This window comes from Micropterus salmoides, unplaced genomic scaffold (assembly GCF_014851395.1).
Source record: "Micropterus salmoides isolate LMB-PRFRI ecotype aquatic unplaced genomic scaffold, ASM1485139v1 Ms_hic_scaffold_2, whole genome shotgun sequence".
NCBI classification, from domain to species: Eukaryota; Metazoa; Chordata; class Actinopteri; order Centrarchiformes; family Centrarchidae; genus Micropterus; species Micropterus salmoides.
In genome coordinates, this window is record NW_024041150.1 from 12,182,658 (window position 1) to 12,202,348 (window position 19,691).

General features: G+C 40.0%; 2 protein-coding genes across 3 annotated transcripts in view; one reads left to right on the top strand and one right to left on the bottom strand.

The window, feature by feature from the left end:
* Positions 1–3,261, bottom strand: part of mllt3 (MLLT3 super elongation complex subunit) — a 56,501-nt gene extending 53,240 nt beyond the window's left edge. For both annotated transcript variants that reach the window (XM_038731277.1, XM_038731276.1), the window contains exons 1-2: positions 3,125–3,261; positions 2,173–2,353 (exon numbers count right to left, since the gene is read on the bottom strand). In XM_038731277.1, coding sequence (XP_038587205.1) covers positions 2,173–2,353; positions 3,125–3,136 — 193 coding nt within the window. In that variant the 5' untranslated portion in view covers positions 3,137–3,261. The remainder of the gene's footprint in view (positions 1–2,172; positions 2,354–3,124) is intronic.
* A 1,908-nt stretch (positions 3,262–5,169) lies between these two features.
* Positions 5,170–19,691, top strand: part of focad (focadhesin) — a 52,362-nt gene continuing 37,840 nt past the window's right edge. The window contains exons 1-5 of the mRNA XM_038731034.1: positions 5,170–5,232; positions 11,451–11,522; positions 12,572–12,646; positions 12,780–12,934; positions 18,196–18,294. Coding sequence (XP_038586962.1) covers positions 11,469–11,522; positions 12,572–12,646; positions 12,780–12,934; positions 18,196–18,294 — 383 coding nt within the window. The 5' untranslated portion in view covers positions 5,170–5,232; positions 11,451–11,468. The remainder of the gene's footprint in view (positions 5,233–11,450; positions 11,523–12,571; positions 12,647–12,779; positions 12,935–18,195; positions 18,295–19,691) is intronic.

Here is a 19,691-nt window from a genome sequence, read left to right on the forward strand (position 1 = left end):
ATTAACTAGTTTTTCTTGTCTATAAAATAAAATAATAATAAAACTACGGCTTCCCACAAGGTTGCATCCCAGGTGACATCTTCAAATACCTTCCTTTGACCAAACTGAAGAAAACACACAATGGGGAAAAAATCCCATTGGAGAAGCTGGAAGCTGAGAATTTTGGCAATTTCTTTTACAAAATGACTCGCTTATCAAAATAGTTGCAGATTAATTTTCTATCAACTGAACAATCAAACTGTTCAGCTTGTCAGCAAAAAATGATTGATAACGTCTATCAGAGGCCAGTTAAAAGAAGATTACTGCAGTGAAAAGTAAAAACATGTTGACCAGTATTCTTTAGTCTGATGTCACCAACAGACAGTATTTGATGCCACTTCCATGCATAAACAATTAATTATTATGCTAACGTCTTTCCGAATTTCATCACGGCAGAGTGGAAACGCCTTTGAAACAGAATTAGAACCATGAGACAACTAAATTCTCCCCTGAAACCAGACTAATGACTCTTTTGCAGCAGGGCACTTACTGGATGATGGAAGAAACGCAGGGATACAGTCAGAGCCAACACAATTAGTTGATTCAGTGATTAGTTCATTGGAAGAATATAATCTGCAACTTATTTCATTTAAAATCTACAATCAAGTCACTGTGATGGGCTTTTTCACCATTTCTGGACATTTTATTGACCAAAAAATGATCAGCGGAAATCAATTGTGGATGAACTGATAATGCCCTGGATGCATTAATGTGAAAAAATCTAATTGGAGTGCAGGTACTCCAGACAGTCTGCATGCAACCGTCCAGTGTGGAATCATCAACAAATTTATGTAGTCATCCCTGATTTAGATATGTTAGTAATTAATTTAAATCAATTTACATCCAAATCTGGACAATTTTGAGCTTGTGACCACAGACAGACTGCATCAACATTCTGACAGTGCCAGAAATGTAGGACTAAATTCAGACAACGCCGCTGCTGCTACGGCCCATGTCTGCAAACAAACCATTCAGAATATTTAGCATGCGATTTCACAGAATACACTGACTAACTTACACTGTCGAACGATCTGACCCAAGATATTATGTGACCCATCGAGAGCTGCAATAGTATGTCTATTATTCAGGGAGTTAACCAATAGAAAAGATAATCACTCAATTGTTTACTATTTTTTCAAGCAGGATTTATAGTTTTTTTTGGTCCTATAAACTGGACATCGCTGCATTTTGGACTGCTGGTCAAATAAAAACAACCCCTTTGGGATCAGGGAATTTAAAAGGGCATTTTTCACTATTTTCTGTAATTTTATAGAAAAATTTATTGAGAAAATAATCCTGCACAGTTTGACATGCAATGAAACTGCAAGACCGCTATTAGAGTGTACAAGTAGCTTATAGCACATGCAGTGCATGTGTCCATTTGTGGTGGTGAGACTGCACAGCAAAATTAATCATCAATAGCAATTATGGGTCTGACCTTAAATTTAAAGGCTTCCCATTTTGGAATACCTATGTTCGGCTGGTTAGCAGCTGAGTGCAACCAAGCGTAACCAGCACAGGTCATACCTGTCACTGCCTTGCCTTTACACTCGCAGCGCCCAATTAAGCAGCTCTTACATACAAGGTCTGTCCTTTTCATATCCAAAGCAATATCAGGTGTGATTCTGTTTGTCAGCATTTCAAACCAACACATCTGTACGGAGTGACATTTAGAGCAAACACTAAAATGCTCCTAACAGACATAAGCACACCACAAAATGCATTCTGCGTCATTAAACATTATTTCCAACCTTTCAGTTCTGTCTTCTGAGAATTGCAGAGAAAAGGACACGCATAACTTATTTAGTACCAACACCGTGGAACAGGACATGCATTGCACTGCGGTTTCTGCTCACAGAACCAAAAGCCACTGTCTTTTCTCCACAACAGCCATTTCTTAGAACAGTATAGAGATACTTAAAAACACATAAGCCAGATGTCTGAAGTCTGAAGTCAGCTACATGGACTTGGTGGCTTGGCTGAAGACACATGAGCATGTGGATGCTCGCTGATGTTCTGGTTTGAACCCTGCTCATTCGTCTGAAGGTCTCCACCCTCACAACACCCAGCTGCCTAGAAGAAATGCCCAAGAAAAAGTCAAGGGCCAAAACAAACAAATAGCAGGTCTCTTACCTCTTTTTGGTTTAGGGAAGCTTTCATGCAGGTGAAAAACTACTTTCTCCACAAAGTGCTGAATGTTGCTGTGCTCTGGTCCTCGGACAAACACCATCCAGTCGTGAGTGAAGCCTTCCACGGTGGGTTTCTTTCTGAACTGGGCACGATGACCAAGTTCTAGTTTCACCTGAACAGCACCCTGTGGAATAAAGAGATGTTGGGTTACTGCCCAAATTCAAGAAAGTAATAAAGAAAGAAAAAACTTTGACTAGACCAATACACGTGTTTGACAGAGAATGAAAATAATGTACTGAACAATTAAAAACCCGAACGCCTATGTTAAAGTACATCCATGTAACGTTATAACTCCATTCAAAAATCTGTTAATTTAACGAAACCTTACTTTTGTGCTAATGTACACACACGTGAGAGCCTAACTTTAAACGACGTTTTACTATAATGTAGTATTACAGTTAAATTCATAATAAATACCTCGCATGAAGCAGAAAACATTTCCACCAACTTTATACTAGTGAAATTAGCCCCCACTGCTCTCCACCATGGGGAAACGTTAGATGGCTGTTCAGAGATAACGCATTGAAACCCCTCGACAAAGTTGACGTTGTACACGGTCTACGCGTTACTTCATGCACTGCGTGTAACATAAAGCCGAATTAACAACCATTCTGAAATAACCCTCATTTAGACAAAAGCGAAGGTGTTTTTTGACGGGAAGCAGAAACACGCTGCAACTGCCAGGTTTTTCAGTGGAATTTTGCATTAACGTTACGCTGGTCATTCAGGAGACAGCGGCACGTAACGTTATCGGCTCTAGCTAGCTGTAAGGCTGGAAAATCCTCGTTACGGAGTAAAAACCACCGACTCCTCCGGTGTGACAAAACAGCCAAATGTCCAGCAATATACTCCATTAGACCGGAGGGGCAGGTAAATCCTTCAACAGGCTACTCACCGAGTTGGCCATCCTTGAGGCCCCGCGTTAGTGTTATTTCATGGAAAATTAGTTTTAAATGAGAGTATAGGTGCGTACAGTTCGCCTATGACGGCGGACATGGTCTCTCCTGGACTGAAGTCAGACTCAAGACTTTCAAAGGCTCGCCGGTTGTCAATGCCCCGCATTAACATAGAGATATTCCGCTGCGGACTTTCAAAATTAAACACCTGCAGTGCGACTCCTCTGAGTGTAGCTCCTTGAACTGCAGACTACTGTTAAAGCAATGCTTTTGCATTGATGGTAAGAAATATTACAAAGTAGCCTATTTGCATTTTGTTTACTCCAGACCATGGAACTTGAGGTCATGAGTCCAAGTCGCCCCATATTGAACATTTGGACCAGGCTCCAAAAATAAACTCTCTGAAACTGTTTAAAAAATATGTAACTGTTTCCTATTTTCTTCACTCAGGTAAATATTCAGAGTTGTATTTCCTAACATGAAGCCCTGAAGGCTGAGCCAGGAATAACATTTTAGTGGGAAATTATATTTACTTATTGTTGGCCAAATTTAAATACAGCCTACTGTTTCTTAAAAATACTCAAATCAGCACATAAACACATTTATACTGTTGCAATGTTAGGCTACAATGTAGCCCCCACCTGAAGTTGGAGGACAGGCATGTGGCACATTTGTGTTGCATGAATGTGGTATGTGGTACAATTTACATTGTATGTATTCATGACATAGGGAGCAAAATACTGGCCGTGAACCTGTACAACTGTAATATAACAGTTGGTATTTGTAGTGCGTATCATCAATAAATCAGTCACTGCTGTCATATTTCTTTAAACAGTTTTTAGCACAGTGTACCGATCAAAATTAATGTTTTCTTTTATTTTGAGCGCAAAATGCTCCCGTTTCCGTTCTTTCTCCGCCTCAATTCTGTAAATTTATGCCGCTTAGGGGTAAAGCGCACGCGCAGCTTGGTGTACCCACTGTAGCTGCAGAAAGAGCACGAGACGGAAAGAGCCAATAAGAGACAAGCAGATACACGGACCTCCAATCAGGTGGCTGCAACCGTCCTGTAATTATGTTGCTTTCAGGTCCCAGGGGAAAACCGGCATATCAAGCATATGAGATGTTCATACCCGTTTAAAGCAGTCAAACGCAAACATTCCTGTACGATAATGTGATTAAAATGTTTATTGTGAAAACCAAACATCGCCCCACCTGACTTTCAACAAATAGACCTACAACTTTTACAAGTTTGGATTTGTATGAAATTTTTATGGATACCACTGGAAACGTTTGATAACAGGCATATATTCAGATGTTTTTGTTAAAAAAAAACCCACTCTTAACTTTTTCCACTGTTACAATTTTATATTTGTTGTCTGCATGTATGGTTACTGTAAATGGGCCTCTAAAGGCTTGGGTATGCAGCAACATAACTTAAATCAAAAGGATATGATCACAATGTTTTGAGAAAAAAAACACATCTCTCATAATCTATGTAATTCTGAATTTTGCTTGTTACTTTTGTATGCAAGGCTGTTGTTACCAATATTAAAACAATTTACTCAAATTTAACTTTCATTTCGCTTTCTTTTTTTTATTCCTGATTTTCATGTTTGAAAATGCATGATTTCTCCCGAAATTTAAATCAAAATTCAAAACCAATTGGAAAGTCATTCTCCAAAGCATTATCACACCATGCTACTTTTATATCCGACTGTAAATTATAGTTCTTCATTATTCTTTATTATTTGTAATATCGGTCATGCTCAGGTCTCCCTTGAAAATGAGATCTTAATCTCAATGGGACTAACCTTATTAAGTAAAGGTCAATACTTTCCTTTTAACATAGGCAGCCATAGACTTCCACAGTCCATCATGGAATTAAAACCAGCTGTTAACAGTGAGTTCTGCATATGTATTTAATATTCTATTCAAAGCGTCCTTATTAGGTTTAATGAGAGTCTTCATAGTTAAACTTAGATTACTACCCCATCATTCATTTGCAGTCAATTTAAGAGATGGCGTGTGACGGGCTGGTCTCTGTCACTTTTGGTCCTCGATACGCGCCGTAGTTACATGCGGGTCTGCAGGAGGCTGCATGAATGAGGTAAAGTTCAGGCAGCAACATGAATAACTTTTAATAACTTCTAACTGACAGGCCGAAATGTTACTCGGTTTACTGCAGTAGGAAATATTGCCGACCTGTCTTATTACGAATGCGCAGCCAGTTGAATAGCCTTAGCTTTTGTGTAGCGAACTCCAGTGTAGCTATTATTATTAGCCGATTCAGCTAACTTTATTTGCTAGCATGTTTTTTGTATTTCAGTTTTGTATAATTACAAAGAGGCTCTGGATGTTAAGGTCCACCAAAGGTTTGTGCTGAAGTTAAGACGTGACTGGTTTGGTATGTAGTACGACACGTAGCCAGCATCAGGACCACGACTAGCTTAAGTGAACGCGCTACAGCAAACCCGATTGAAAAATCAGTCCATTTTATCTTCACTTACTTATCAGCAAAGCAATCTGATGCACAAAACGCTACTGAACGCATTTTCTGACAAAAGCAGAAAGCGTCCTTTACTTCGGCACAAATATAAGCTACCAAAGGCCATGACTGGAAAAAAATAAATCAACTTGCTGCTAAAATACATCACCATGGACATGAGCATCATTGTGTTGCTGTAAAACCGTTAGTAAAGGAACTGTGATGTTGGGAAATGTTTCATGCGGTGTGTAATTAAGGTCGCATGAAATAATCATGATAGTGACAGGACTAGTGTTGATGTTCATCACAACAGTAATTATAATACCTTGATGCGCTGGAGTATAAAAGCTGTAGGTTTCATAGAATGAAGATCCTAGTACTCTCTGTTAAAAGACTTTATGAGTCTTTGGTCTGGTAAGATGTTCCTCTGTGGTTTTACAGAGTTTGTTTTGCCATAAATGCTTTCTGTTGAGTTTCACGTTGGAGGGTCTCAACTGTTTAGTAAAATGGCTACTGATTGCCTTTTAAAACTTATCTTTTTAAAGTGCCATGGATATTGATTCAGTGTTAGTCAATCCTCAATCCTTTCATTTACAAAACCGTACTGTCCATGTACAGTACCTGTTTGATTGTTATTCGGTTGTTGAAGTGCCCAGCTCACCTGGGCTTAGGCAATACCAGATACAGATATCATGCGTAGTGGTGAAACACAGCGTTTTATATAAAACATTATATTGCAAACAAAGACCTGTGCCTCGCCTCCCAAACTCCTCAAAAAGTTCAAACAATCTCCCACAAAAACAAAAAGCACCGCTCAGGAATGTTGTAATTTTCCAGCCGGACACAGCAGTGATGAAGAGATTTTTACTAAAAAGTGTAGTAAACATAAAATGGACCTCATCTCCAGTGAGTCTCAGCTAAATATCATGACAAACCAGAAACCAGACAGTTATTTGTGGTTTTAAACTTTTCTTTATGGTCAGAACAAACACTTGATGCCAAACAGTGGATCACTTGACAAATGTGAGGCATAACATTCAAAACTATTATGATAAAATATTTTTTCAACTAATACGCAAGAATAAAAATAGTGAACAGAGCCCATAGTAGCATCCTGAAATTGCTTGTTTTGGCTAGTAAACAGTTCAAAATCCCCAAATAATCACTTTAGGCTACTTTGAAACAGAAAAGCAGCAAAGCTTCACATTTGAGAAGCTTGAAAGAGAATGAGTGGCATCCTTGTTTAATAAATGACTACAACTAGTACTAGATTACTATAATTGCTGATCGGTTTTTGATTGACTAAACAATAACACTAAATTATCGCCCATCCTTAGTAAGATTTATCTAATGAAGTGATCATGCATTAATCAAAACTAGCATTACACCTGTCTGACTGTGTCATATGTTAGAGAATGAAATCAACTTCAGTCATTCTGTGTTGCTATGATTTCAGGCCAGCTACGTTCACCCTGCAGGCCTAAATGTTCAATTCCAATTTAACAACGATTTTTGTTGATTGACTGCTGTAAACATGGAGGCCACAGAGTTTAGCTGCACAGCTTTTTTATTTTTAAGTTGATTTCAGGTGGAAGAAAGGACATTTGGGAGCTGACGAGGAGAAAGAGAGACACTTTTTAAATTATGGCTACTTGTGGCGCAGAATTGTGACGACGGTGGCTATGGAGTGGCGTCGGAGTCGCATGAATTCCGATCTGGGGTGCGTTTCCCGAACAACCATGAAAGGTAGCATTGAACTATGTTGGTACCATCGTTAAACTAACCAACACCTGAAGTACGACCATTTCCCATAACTGTGTGTTCGTCTGACTTTCACAGCAGGAAACTGACAAAACGTTGTGATATTCTGTCTAAATATGTCAGTGGCTGATATTAAGTGACATTATTATGCTAACTTATTATTTAGTCTTTTCATACCATAGTCGTACCGGCAATAACAAGAATATCAACAATAGTGTTAAAACAATCAACAATATAAATAATATATGCCCTAATCATTTTATTACGTTTGTAATACATTTGTATAGCAATAGCAAAATCCATCCATCCATCCATCATCAACCGCTTATCCTGCGTACAGGGTCGCGGGGGGCTGGAGCCAATCCCAGCTGACATTGGGCGAAAGGCGGGGTACACCCTGGACAGGTCGCCAGTCCATCGCAGGGCGCAATAGCAAAATTTTAGAAGAAAAAATTAAGAACTATTAGTGATTCCAAGACATTTAGTAAAACAGGTTTAATCTGCAAGTATCTTCATTTCAATACTTTAACTTTATTATGATCCCTTGGTCGCAAACAATTTGAAGGTGTTGAGAATAGCTCAGCGATAAGAGGCTGGGCTTGAGATCGTTACCTATTGAGACAGACACGGGTTCAACTCCCGTGAGTTCTCTATTTATCTTTATCCATCTGTTATAATGGCAACGACAGTACTTTCATGAATTTTATGCTGTCTCTTTTTATATTTCTGTTTGTAATGAAGACTAGAGAACACCCATCTTCCTCAGAGGCCTGGAAATCTCCGTTTTGTCCTTTAACCTTTGAACTGGTGACTAATATTAAATCAAGTTATTGTGAACAGATGGGTAATCTGAGAAAAACACCTGCTGTTTGTAGATGGTCTACTCTACAGATAGGCTACTTAGTACTGAAATAATGCAGCCCTACACATGACCCGACAAATACAAATATAAAAGAACTTTTTAAAAATATCTTCACCTTAAATATGTTTGTACAGCAGGATTATCTAACATTCCCTGCTTAAAACACATTTCATCCTCCTCCTAAGACCTGCATTTTCTGCTATCTGTGACGTAGTCACTGTGAACCACAGGTCAGGAGCTGTAGGTCCAACTATGCAACTTAACGACAGTTAAGAACGTTCGTCAGAACTCTGGTTTTGGGAACACCTGCGTCGCTTAACGATGGTTCGTACCATGTAAGTTACCAACTTAGTTACCTCCGTAGTTCGAACTAAGGTTTTGGGAAACTGTTGCGTCGCAACTGCATAGTTCCAACCAAGGAAGCTGCTGCTGTAGTTAGCAACCATGCTTTTGGGAAACGCACCCCTGGCCGTCCACACAAAGGTTGGATTTTTTGAAATGCAACCTCTGTGTGGACGGCCATATAAAATGCGCCCAGATCGGAACTGGAAAAGATTCTATGTTACTTGGGCTTTTCACACTGTTACTAAAAAAATCTGAGTCATATATGAACAAAAAATCAGATTTGGCTCACTTTGGCCTGCAGTCTGAACACAGCCAAAGTGTGTGTGTGTGTGTTGTGACCACGTCAAAAATCCCATGTTCCTGTCCGGCACGTGCAGTTCGCAGCAGTGAGTGTCACACAGTAAAGCCCCAGTGGTGTCATTTCTAAAGCACTGTTGGCTCAACACTGTTCATGCATTGTCTTCTCTTGTATTGCTAATGCAGACCTAGCAGTACAGGCCAGCCTATATTGTTTTGCTGTAAGGTGAATATATGCCGTAGAAACCACTGGAACAAATTGGTGTACAAAGTTTTCACCAGAGTGACTGTCTAAATTAGCGAAGAAGCCAGATACTTCTAAAGTCTAGGTATCATCAAAAACATGACAAGTGATGACTGAGTTGTTAGTTTATTAGTTTAAGTTATGACTACACAAAAACTTCTAGCACATACATTCTTGTCAAACTTGTCAAGCTGATTTTAAAGACCATGCCATGATTAACAGCCACATCAAACAAACAACAAACACCACTAAATAAGCTGAGGAAGTTTAGTGTCAGTTTGGAGTGTAGTTGTGTAGACTTACCTGTTTGTGTGGTCATGAAGCAGAGCCAGTGTGGAGCGTGCAGCAGCAGGGCGCTGGGCAGCACAGCAGGCTGGCTTATCAGTTAGATAACAGCAGGGGGCTGGCTTGTTTGGGGAGGGGGTGATGGGGGTTTGGCTCCTCGAGGCTCGTATTCCCCGTGTTTATAGTAATGTTAAACCAATATATTGGTTTACAGATATTGATTAACGGGGAGAAAAGTTGGAAACCAAAATGTTTTCTCAGCTGAATTTATACATATTTAGTTTTATGTCTCAGATATTCTGTGTTTTAAAAAAAAAAAACCCAGACAAATCAGATAATGGCCAGTCAGTGATGTCAGTCCGTTTTATTTTATTTTCTTTCTCTAAACTCAAGCCAGCTTGTTTTCTGTCCGGAGAAAGCCTTGTAGCTGGGTTTGTTATCATTTTATTCATTATTCATTTGTCAGTTCACTTGTTCTGTTTGTAAAATGCCACACGATGTAACTAATTCTCATCATAATTTCCCAAAAGCTCTAGGCTGTTCATTGATGTCGTCACAATTTTTTGATTAATGAATTGTTACTTCATGTAGTGTTTGTATAGAATCAGTAAAAAAAAAAAACACCCACCACATGTTCTAAGAGCCCAAGATGAAGTCTTCAAATGTCTTGTTTTTTTTTCTAACCAACAGTCCAGAACCAGAAAGATATTAAATTTATGAGGATATGAAACAGAGAGAAGCAAAAACCTCCCACTGGAGAAGCTGGAAGCAGGAGCTGTTGGCCGTTTTCCTTCATAATTGATCTAAATGACTCATTGATTATCAGAGTAATTGTCAATTAAAGGAACCCTGTCGAATTTATGACCACTAGTTGTGCTACGGAGCAACGATTTGATGATCAGGTCCCCGTTTGGTTTGAATCTTGAGCATGTGTCTGCACATAAGCACGCAGGTGAAGCTCTACACATCTGTATTTTCTGTGTAGGAAAGGATCTGTTAAGCCTGCAGTCAAACGGGCCTCAAACTCCAGTTTAATCGTTATCACCTCTTCTTGAAATTACTAGTCAATTGTTCAATTAACAGAAAATTAACCTGCAAAAATTTAAAAAAAGATATAAATAAAGACTTTTTGTCAGAAATCCCAAACTTAAACATAAAATAAAACACTAACGTTTTGGTACCAACACCAAAACAATACATTTTTTGGATAGCTTACTTTGAGAAATTTATGTATATATATGTTAGACTCCAAGACCAGTAAGAACAGTAGACAGAATGCTCAAGCACTACATTTTGACTAAAGACAACCTTTTGTTTAAATAAACTAGTTAGATTAACCTAATAGGTTAACTAGTTTAGAGAACTAGATGCCTCCAACCTTTGCTAGAAATCCTATATTCAGCACATCTCTAACATGTTATTGTAACCTATTACAATGTCTTCGCGTTGTCTTTGACAAAAACATTTTAATTTAAATTAGTAACTATCTGATTAAATTAGTAAATCAGAGAACAATCTGACCGTACCGTTTATTCAATGCAGTTAGGTTTTTGTACTCTGTGCAGCAGACATTTTCTGTGAGTAACAAAAGAATTCTCTACCCAGCCTTATTCAAAGCAGTCAGTCAGCAGTCACTTGCAGAACAGCAGCTGTGGTCTACGGGCCTCAGACAGCTGGTGGTCACCACCTGTACGCCATATTGTCAGGCCTGACAAACCTGAGAAGGGCCACTCCTTTAGCGACCTGTGAGTTAGTGAGGGGGTTGGGATACTGATGTCGTGGCTGCAGATGCAAATGGTGGCGATCAGTTTTCAAAGGGCCGGTCCATGAATGCCTCCAAGCAGTGCTTCTCCCTGGAATGTTTGCTCCATTGATGATATGAAGCAACACGTGGCTGCATCACGTCATACCTTCTGTGGCAAAGGCACTGATATGTGATATTCTAGAGTTAAACAGAAGGGTAGCACCAACCTTTCTCTCTTTTATGGTGCTGTCTGACCAAACATTGTTTACTGTCATTAAGTTTGAGTTTCCTTCTGCTCTCAGGCATGACCGCTGAATAAGATGGAGAGTTTGAAGATACGATTTGATTTCCCCAGCCCTGTCATACAAGCCCAGGTAAGCTACTGGCTCGTGCTCAGACTGAACAGTGACGTGGGAGCAGTCAGCAGTGGGGCTGGGCACTGGAGGAGCAGCTGGGTGGGCTGGGACGTATGGAACTGCTCCAGGGCTTGGGACCTGTTGTTGAGGTGGAGGACCTCTACAGGAGCACATAGTGGTGGCTAGATGCCTTTCTCCAGGGGGTAGAGCGGCCTCCCACTAATCGGAAGGTCTGCGGTTGAATCCCCGGCTCCTCCAGTCTACATGTCAAAGTGTCCTGAATCCCAATTTGTTCCCAAAATGCTGTTCCATCAGTGTGTGTGAATGTTAATATCTGTTCAGATGATGAGCGTAGATCAAAGGCCTCGGGTCACTGTTCTGATTGGTGGACTGAGTTAAGTTATTTACTGAATACCTGTCTGTGTCCTCTTCACTGAACACATACAGACACACATTAATACATTGACACACACACACACACACACACACAATAAAGGAGCCTTATAATGACCCTTATATTTTCTGTCTTATCAATAATGTTACAATATCAAATGTTCATGTTCAAATGTGGCCAAAGCTCTACTCTTGGCTCTTAATGATTTCATACAGAGCCATATATGGTCATCATCCTGGTAAACATGCTTCAGGATCTTGGCCAATCAAAACATAGTGTCTGTGTCAGCCTTCAACAGCCAGCATTCACACACCGCAATTTCTCCAAAAATTGCAGTGTCTAGTTTATTATTAATGTTGATTTAGACATCTTCTATGTAGTTGAATACTGTACAGATATTCAATACTGGTTGAGTAAGTGTGCAGAGGAAAATAGTTTCTCCAGGTGCTCCCAGGTCTTTAAACAGCTTCATCCTTTGAAGTCACTTATTGTACTTAATGTACAGTAATTTCCTTTTTTTTTAAATGTAATTGTATAAAATTGGTAATGAAAAAATATAATTCAGGAAGCGGTATGGAAAGTATTTGGCTGTGTCACTTAAATGGCTAAGCCAACAGTAGCTTATTTTACTGTAATAGAAAATGTACATGTAGGTCTGCCTTTTGGTTTCCAGACGGTGAGAACTCTTGTTGCTGCTGTGCTAAAAGAGAAAGGGCCAAATGGGCAAATCACACAGTCCCCTACCCAGGTGAGTTACAGAGATAAAATACATTTTTTATTTATAGCTTTACCCCTTTACTGTTCAACGTAATGTTTGGGCATGACCTAACGCTGTGAAGGTCCATTCTGAAGTGTAAACCCCAAACCCTCCTGTGTATCAGGGTCCAGCGTTGGAGGCCCTGTGGCAGCAGTGTTGCAGTGACTGTGCTCTGGTGCGTTCAGCCTGCTGTGATGCCGTAGTGCTGCTGGTGGATCAAGGCCACGCAGACCTGCACTATGTCCTCAACAGTGTCCTCAACCTCCTGCCCTCTGCCAGGTACACAACACACACTCACACCTGTGGCCTGTACTACGAAGAGAGTTCAACCTACTCAGAGTTAACCCGGGGTTATCAGGCAAACTCAGGGTTGACAAACTCTGACTCCCTACACTGGAATTAAACGGTACTACGAAGGTGGATAAGATGTTGGCTAGTTGAGTTGGTGTTAACTTAATCAGAGGTGGTGTGCGTTCGCATAAAAGGATGTGTTCGGCCGTGCAGGCAGAGTTTTTTCACAGCGGCGCATGCGCTGTATTTCTCCGGAGGAATGCACGTTGGTAGTGTCAGGAAATTATGAATGTAAAGACATGTTAACGGCTAAATCTAATATCGTGGTGGACGACAAAGCCAGGGAGGCTTGTTGGCATCGCATTGAGTAAATTTGTAGCCTAATTATCTTCACAGTGTTCTTATTGTAGTTGAAATCTCTATTATGCATTTTATGGGCTCTTCTTTTATGTGTAATAGGATTAAGATGTAAAGGTACAACTGCACATAAGGTCCTTTATAATAGAAAGAAAGGAGCCAGTGGAGAGGGGGAATAATCCAAGACAGAATTTAATTTCCAAGATTAATTTCCAAGTAAAAACCTGAATATTCTCTGTCATTATAGTCACCCATTTGTGAGAGAAACTTCACTTTGCAAGGCTGCAACATCACACATACATGTCTGCCGTGTAGTATGCATGCACTGGACAGTTATATTAAACAATCGGATTTAGCAGTGAGGAAACACTCGTGAGTTTATCCCACAATCACTATCACGCACCGAAGAGACTAAGTTAAAGTAGAACTGAGTCCGGTTGCAGATGTTGTGACTGATGTTATGAATGTAACTTTACATGCGTTTTGATCTGATGATTTGACCAATTTTGTATTTTGTGACGTTCTTGTACCTCTCTGCAAAAAGAGGTGAGGATGGAGATTCAGCCGTTATTCCTATCAATAATAGACATCAGCGGTCGGCCAATCAGATTAGAAAATAAGAGCCAATTTGTAGCCTATTTGTAATAAACCAAAATCGTTTGTAGACTGTTCCAAAGCTTTATCGGTTTTAGAAGTAGTTTTACAGTAGAGTCATGGGTGCATCATCACTTAGAGGGTTCCTAAAGATGTTGATGGAACCAAACAGACTTTATGAAACAAAAACTGTTGCTAAGTGTTCATATAATATTATTGACATAACAAGGGATTGCTAAAAAAAACACAACATTTTTAACAAAATTACAGAGTGATGACTAAAACTAGACTATAATGTCAAGTGTTGACTAAATATGACAAAAACACATAAAAATAAGACTAAATTAAACAATTACTGACAAATAAACACTGGCAAAGAACCACACATTAAGTAGCTTACTTGTACTTTACGTGGAGCATGTACCTTAGGTAATGCAGAAGCATAATTCAGCCTTTAGTAACAGGACACTGCCTCATTGTCCTTGCCCCCTCTGCTGACTTGGATCCATTAATTCTTCTCATGTCCCGACCATCAGAGCAGGAGGATCATGTCTATCTGCAAAGTGACCTTTTCAATTCAACATGATATGACTCGTCTTATATGGAACTTGCTGAGTGAACATTTTAAATGACCTTTTTGCCAATGGTTGGGAGGAAGGGGGGGGGGGTAATCCTTATACCTATGCCAAATATAGTTTTCATTGATTTGGTTTGATTTCACTTCATTCTCAGAATATTTTCTGAAGGCTGTCAGTGTTTCACATACATGGCAAAACACAACATTTAACCAAAACTACAAAACACTTACCACAGACATATACGACATCAGACATTACGATTTAATTGGCAAATTCAGAGCTCAGTCTACACTAGAGCTCTGGCTGAACTGTGTTGAATGCAGATGTTAAATCTAAGAAGGGGACCCTAGCTGTACATTTAGGCTTGTCTAAATGCTTCAATATTAGGTGTATCAATGTTACAACTGCATCTTCTGAGGTCTTCCACATTTCAGGAGTTATGTGAGTCTCAACAGAAACTGACTGTTGGTACAACTGAATTAGGAATGTTAACAACATGATCTGAGTTCTTGTCTTTGTCAAACGAAGGGTGACATGAAAATAGGGGAACTGGTTGAAACATGCCAGATAACCCAAGGAAAAGTCCATTCTGAGTTGAAGAATTTTGCGCAGCTGGCTCCCGTCAGATGGTTGCTCAGGTGCAGCATCCACACGCCACCAGTGGAGAAGTTTGCCTAACCAGTCATTCCGAATAAAGAGAACTAAAGTATGTGTGCATTCTAAAATATTACGTGTGTAATTGTAGTACCTGTTAATTACTGCGTAGATGACAACAGGTGCAAACACAATAGAGGTGGCAGTATTTAAATGAGGGTTTTGCGTGTTTTAATGGTTTCCACTATGGAGTCAGGAGGGAAAGCAGCCACCGCGTAAAAACCTTGGTTTCTTTCATTCAGTGTGTCCCGACTATGTGGAAATCGTCTGTACCTGCCCATCCTGCCTGAGATTGCACTAAGTAGTTAGGACAGCATACCTGAAAAAACTGCTTTGGGAATCCCCAGCAGAAACAGCTATAGTAGGCTGGAATGACCCAGACACAAGCGCAGCGTTTCCCCTAGGATGGAGTTGTAGCAGCGGAGGAGAAGCAAAATTTTTGTCTGAATATAGAACCCCAAACAACATGTCTCAGCAGTATTGCTCTTGTGTCCGTGAGCACACGCTGCACATCAGAATAGTTTAAAACTTCAGTGTTTTCCCAGTTTAATGTGAGCTTTAGATGAATGTTTTGGTGTTGGTGGTCATGGTCAGGGTGGTGGGGGGTTTGGGGGTCCAATATGTAATTTGACATCACATTGGGCCATTATTTTCACCATATGTCTGAAAAAAGAGTTGGAAAAGCTAGAGCAGATAATAAATAACCAACAGCAAAAGATCAGTCTACTGGGGAGGAACTACAAACTTTAGATTTGGGGAAAGTAATTTGGTTGGATATGATGCTCTCCACAGTGATTTAACATTTATTGCACAGCATGTTTTGGACATCACCCCCTAAAACCCTGTTAATATGACATCAGAATCGTTACAGATACGGTTGTTCATGTTTGCCTTTTGTGTGCAACATGAGAAACCTCCTCCTCTCTGAGGTGCATTTTATTTGCACATTAAAATCCAAAAAGAAGGCTACACCAGTTTACTCTCAGATTGTAACTGATGTTCTCAACATTGGACAAGTAGACAGTAATAAAATACAGCTTCCGGTTACTTTCTATAAATTGAGCTAATGTTTAGTTCCATAGAAGCTCTGTAGCTGCTGTAGAAGCTGCTCAGCTGCGCAGTCAGAAGGGGAGATGTTAGCTAACTTAGCGCTACCCGGCTTCACTTTTCCAGCAGGTGGGAAACAACAGACTTTTCTTGGTCTTGAGAAGCTGACACACTGTAACAGACACCGTACATTTACTGCCAGAATATCTTCCTCTTCTCTTCTCTCCACTTAGCGGTTCTGTGCATGCGTATGATGCGCAGAACTACTAAGTAGCACATCTCGATAGGTAGCATAAATCGACAGAACACCTGTCAACAGTTGGTGATCGTTCCCTCTGGCTGGATGAATTTGACGCGTGATCCATGCACTACTGCAGCTGGGGGTACTGGACGCAACTTTCTAGTCAGGTCGAAATGAAAATTGCTTTATTGGCATGAATGTTAATATGTTAATAACCGTATTGCCAAAGCTAAAGAAAAATAAAAGTATTCAATTCATATAGTTCTTTGAATAAATAAAATAATTTTATTTCTATATATTGGATATAGAATAATATTATCTTGTTAATTTCTCTACGTCTTCTTTTCTTCTGGCAACAATAACAGCAGCCATCTCTGCGCAACACTTGGCGGTTTGTACCTTCCTTTCAAATGTATTAAATACAGATGCTGTTGCACTCACATGAAACTGCTTTTAGGCTTGTTACTTTGCACAATAAAACTGAACCCCCCCCCAAATTGCATATTCATTAAGGCAAAAGTAGTAAATGAACAACAGGTGCTTTCTTGCACTTTTGGAAGACGTCATTCTGCGTGCACACCGTTAGTCGATCAGCTTACCTGTTAATTTGCTGGTGATATCAAGTTTGCACACGTTTTTACTCACGCAAACCTTTAGTAGATCTGGCTAATTAAGTAAACTACCTGCTCAGCACCAAACAGCAGATGGACACTGTGAGAGACTAGCAGTTGAACATAATGGAGCGTTAAGCAGCTAAAGAGCCGGCTATTTTTCTCAGGAGTTGGTGGAGACCAAAAACAGAGTTAAAAGAAGTGGAGAGTGGACTAACATTCATCAGGTGACACAGACACGACCCCAAATGAATGATCACGTTGCTGAATGTCTGCTGGATGTGTAGGCTAAATAATCAAATGTTTGCAAGCAAGTTGGCTATACCAGCTTCATGGTGATTATATGTCAGATGTTAAAAAAATCTGTTACTCCAGTGCAAAGAAAAACGGTAGCACGGTAGCTCCACTTTAATCTTGAGAAGCTGCAGTCTATTCATTAGTTACTGCAGAACTGCTAAACTGAGGTTTCTTGTTGACCATTTTCTCTCTGCTCTGCTTGCGTGCCATTCACCGGTCTTGTGCCAAGTTGTGCATGTCCACCGACTCAGTGACAATTGCATGCATGTCGTGGTTTCTTGCGGGTCCAAGTACTGTTTAAAAACTATATAATCTTCTTTGTGGGGTTCATCAGTGGTGATAAATGATTTGAAAGTCCCACAAAGTTCATGCGCAACTCTGTATTGTATAACACCGGCACGGCTGGTGCTGTGTCTCTCTCCCTCTAATGTGTGATTTGTGGAGATTTCGTGGTCTTCCTCTGCACATCTTCCGCAGGACTGTGAGGTGCTGTTGAAAGGGATTATTAAGGGTTTAAGTGCTATACATATCAATAATTTTTTTCATAGTTTTGAAGGGCTCTCCTGCTTTTTAAACCAAGTAAATCAAACATTCTGTAGATTATAATATTTGGCTTTCTTTCTGAGATGTCAGTAGTTGTATTTTTTCACTTCACAGTGCCAGGCTAGCCGTTTAGCCCTGCTTCTATGCTTAGCTAGGGTAACCACATCAGCTCTGTACTTGAACACAGACCAATTGAGAATGATCTTCTGATCTCACTGTCAGAAAGAAAGCAACTATGCTTATTTCCCACAAGTCTAACTGTTCCGTCAGTGTGTTTTGAGTCTTTCTTGACATCCTGTGTTTCTGTTTGACTTGAACTGTGAACAGAAATGTCCAGGGGCTGATTAAGGTCATCGGACGGCTGCTACAGATGCAGGCAGACCAGAGAGACGGAGACACACAATTCACCTGTCCTTACTCTATCAGGTCAGTATTTGTCATTTACACAGTTCCGTTGTTTGTGTAGTGCCTGTGTGTTGTCTGGTACAGTGTTAAAAAATGTATTGTCTGTATCATTTGCTTTTGACTGTTGTTTTGTACAACCTATGACAGTGGTTGGCAAGAGGTGGTCATTTTTTGCAGCAATGCTTCATATTGAGTTTATTGAGAAGGACATCCTAAAGAGTCTCTGGCTTACTTAACACACCTCTGTAAAAACTGTCAGTCAACGTGTGATTGGATTCCCCTGAATTTCCTCAGGGAAATGAAAATTAGTGTCCATAGGTTTATGAATGCGGATCAAATGCCGGGACGCGCACACACTGCAGCACATTCTTTTTTGCGAGCATGTTAAAAAGTGTCCTTATAGGCTAATTAACAAGGGAGAAAAAAAAAAAAGTCCACCTGACTTTGGGATCAATCATACAACTCCTCCAACTGGAGTCCCGCACTCTACCCACTGAGCTAAACGTGCACATGAGTAGGCCTATCCAAGGGTATGAAATACTTTGACTGAAATGATGTTGTTGCCCGCCATGTAACGGCTTGAAGAAAAATTGGCCGGATGTCAGACTTATTTGCCGACCCCTGACCTATGATATAACGTGTGTAGTTACAATGACATGATCAGGGTTATGGTCTCAGACTCGACAAAGCTCCTCCAGAGCCACAAGACATTATACTAAACTGTACTAACCATGACTAGTAAACTGATCTTAACATGTAAGATCAGTGGAGTTCTCTACATGCGTAGAGACAAGAAGACATGACTTGCAGGACCTTCTTTTTTCTAATATAGACTGATTAAAGAGAGTGGGACTGGGAGGAGGAACTTGGAGTTGACGAGAGGATGCCCTTGACAGGCGAACGCCACCTCCGGCGGTACCTTACATCAATCCAATTTATTGGATTGGTAAGACGAAGGGTTCTTTCACATGTCTTGAACTCGAGTGGTGAAATCAAATTCCAGAGACTGTGTTCATACAATATGTTCTCACCAAGAGATAACTGATTATGGGTATTATGGTAGCACTATACATTACAGCTTGGTATTATCATGGTAATAGTGGGCTAATAGTTTGATAATAAAGAGGTAATAATTAAATGATACCGAATAATTCCCCAGGTAATAGCTTGGTATCAACAACGGGTATATCTGGGTAACATTATATAGCAATGTCTGTAACAGGGTAATAAGGGACCAGACTCAAAGGGTAATAATGGGGAAACACATTTAAAGATAACAACATGGCAAAACTACATGGTGACACAATATGCTAGCCTTGTAAAACGAAAAATGTCATCAGTGCACTATTTGGATAAAAATTGTGACATTAATGGGCTAATAACCTGATAATAATGAGGTAATAAAGGTCAATGTAGGC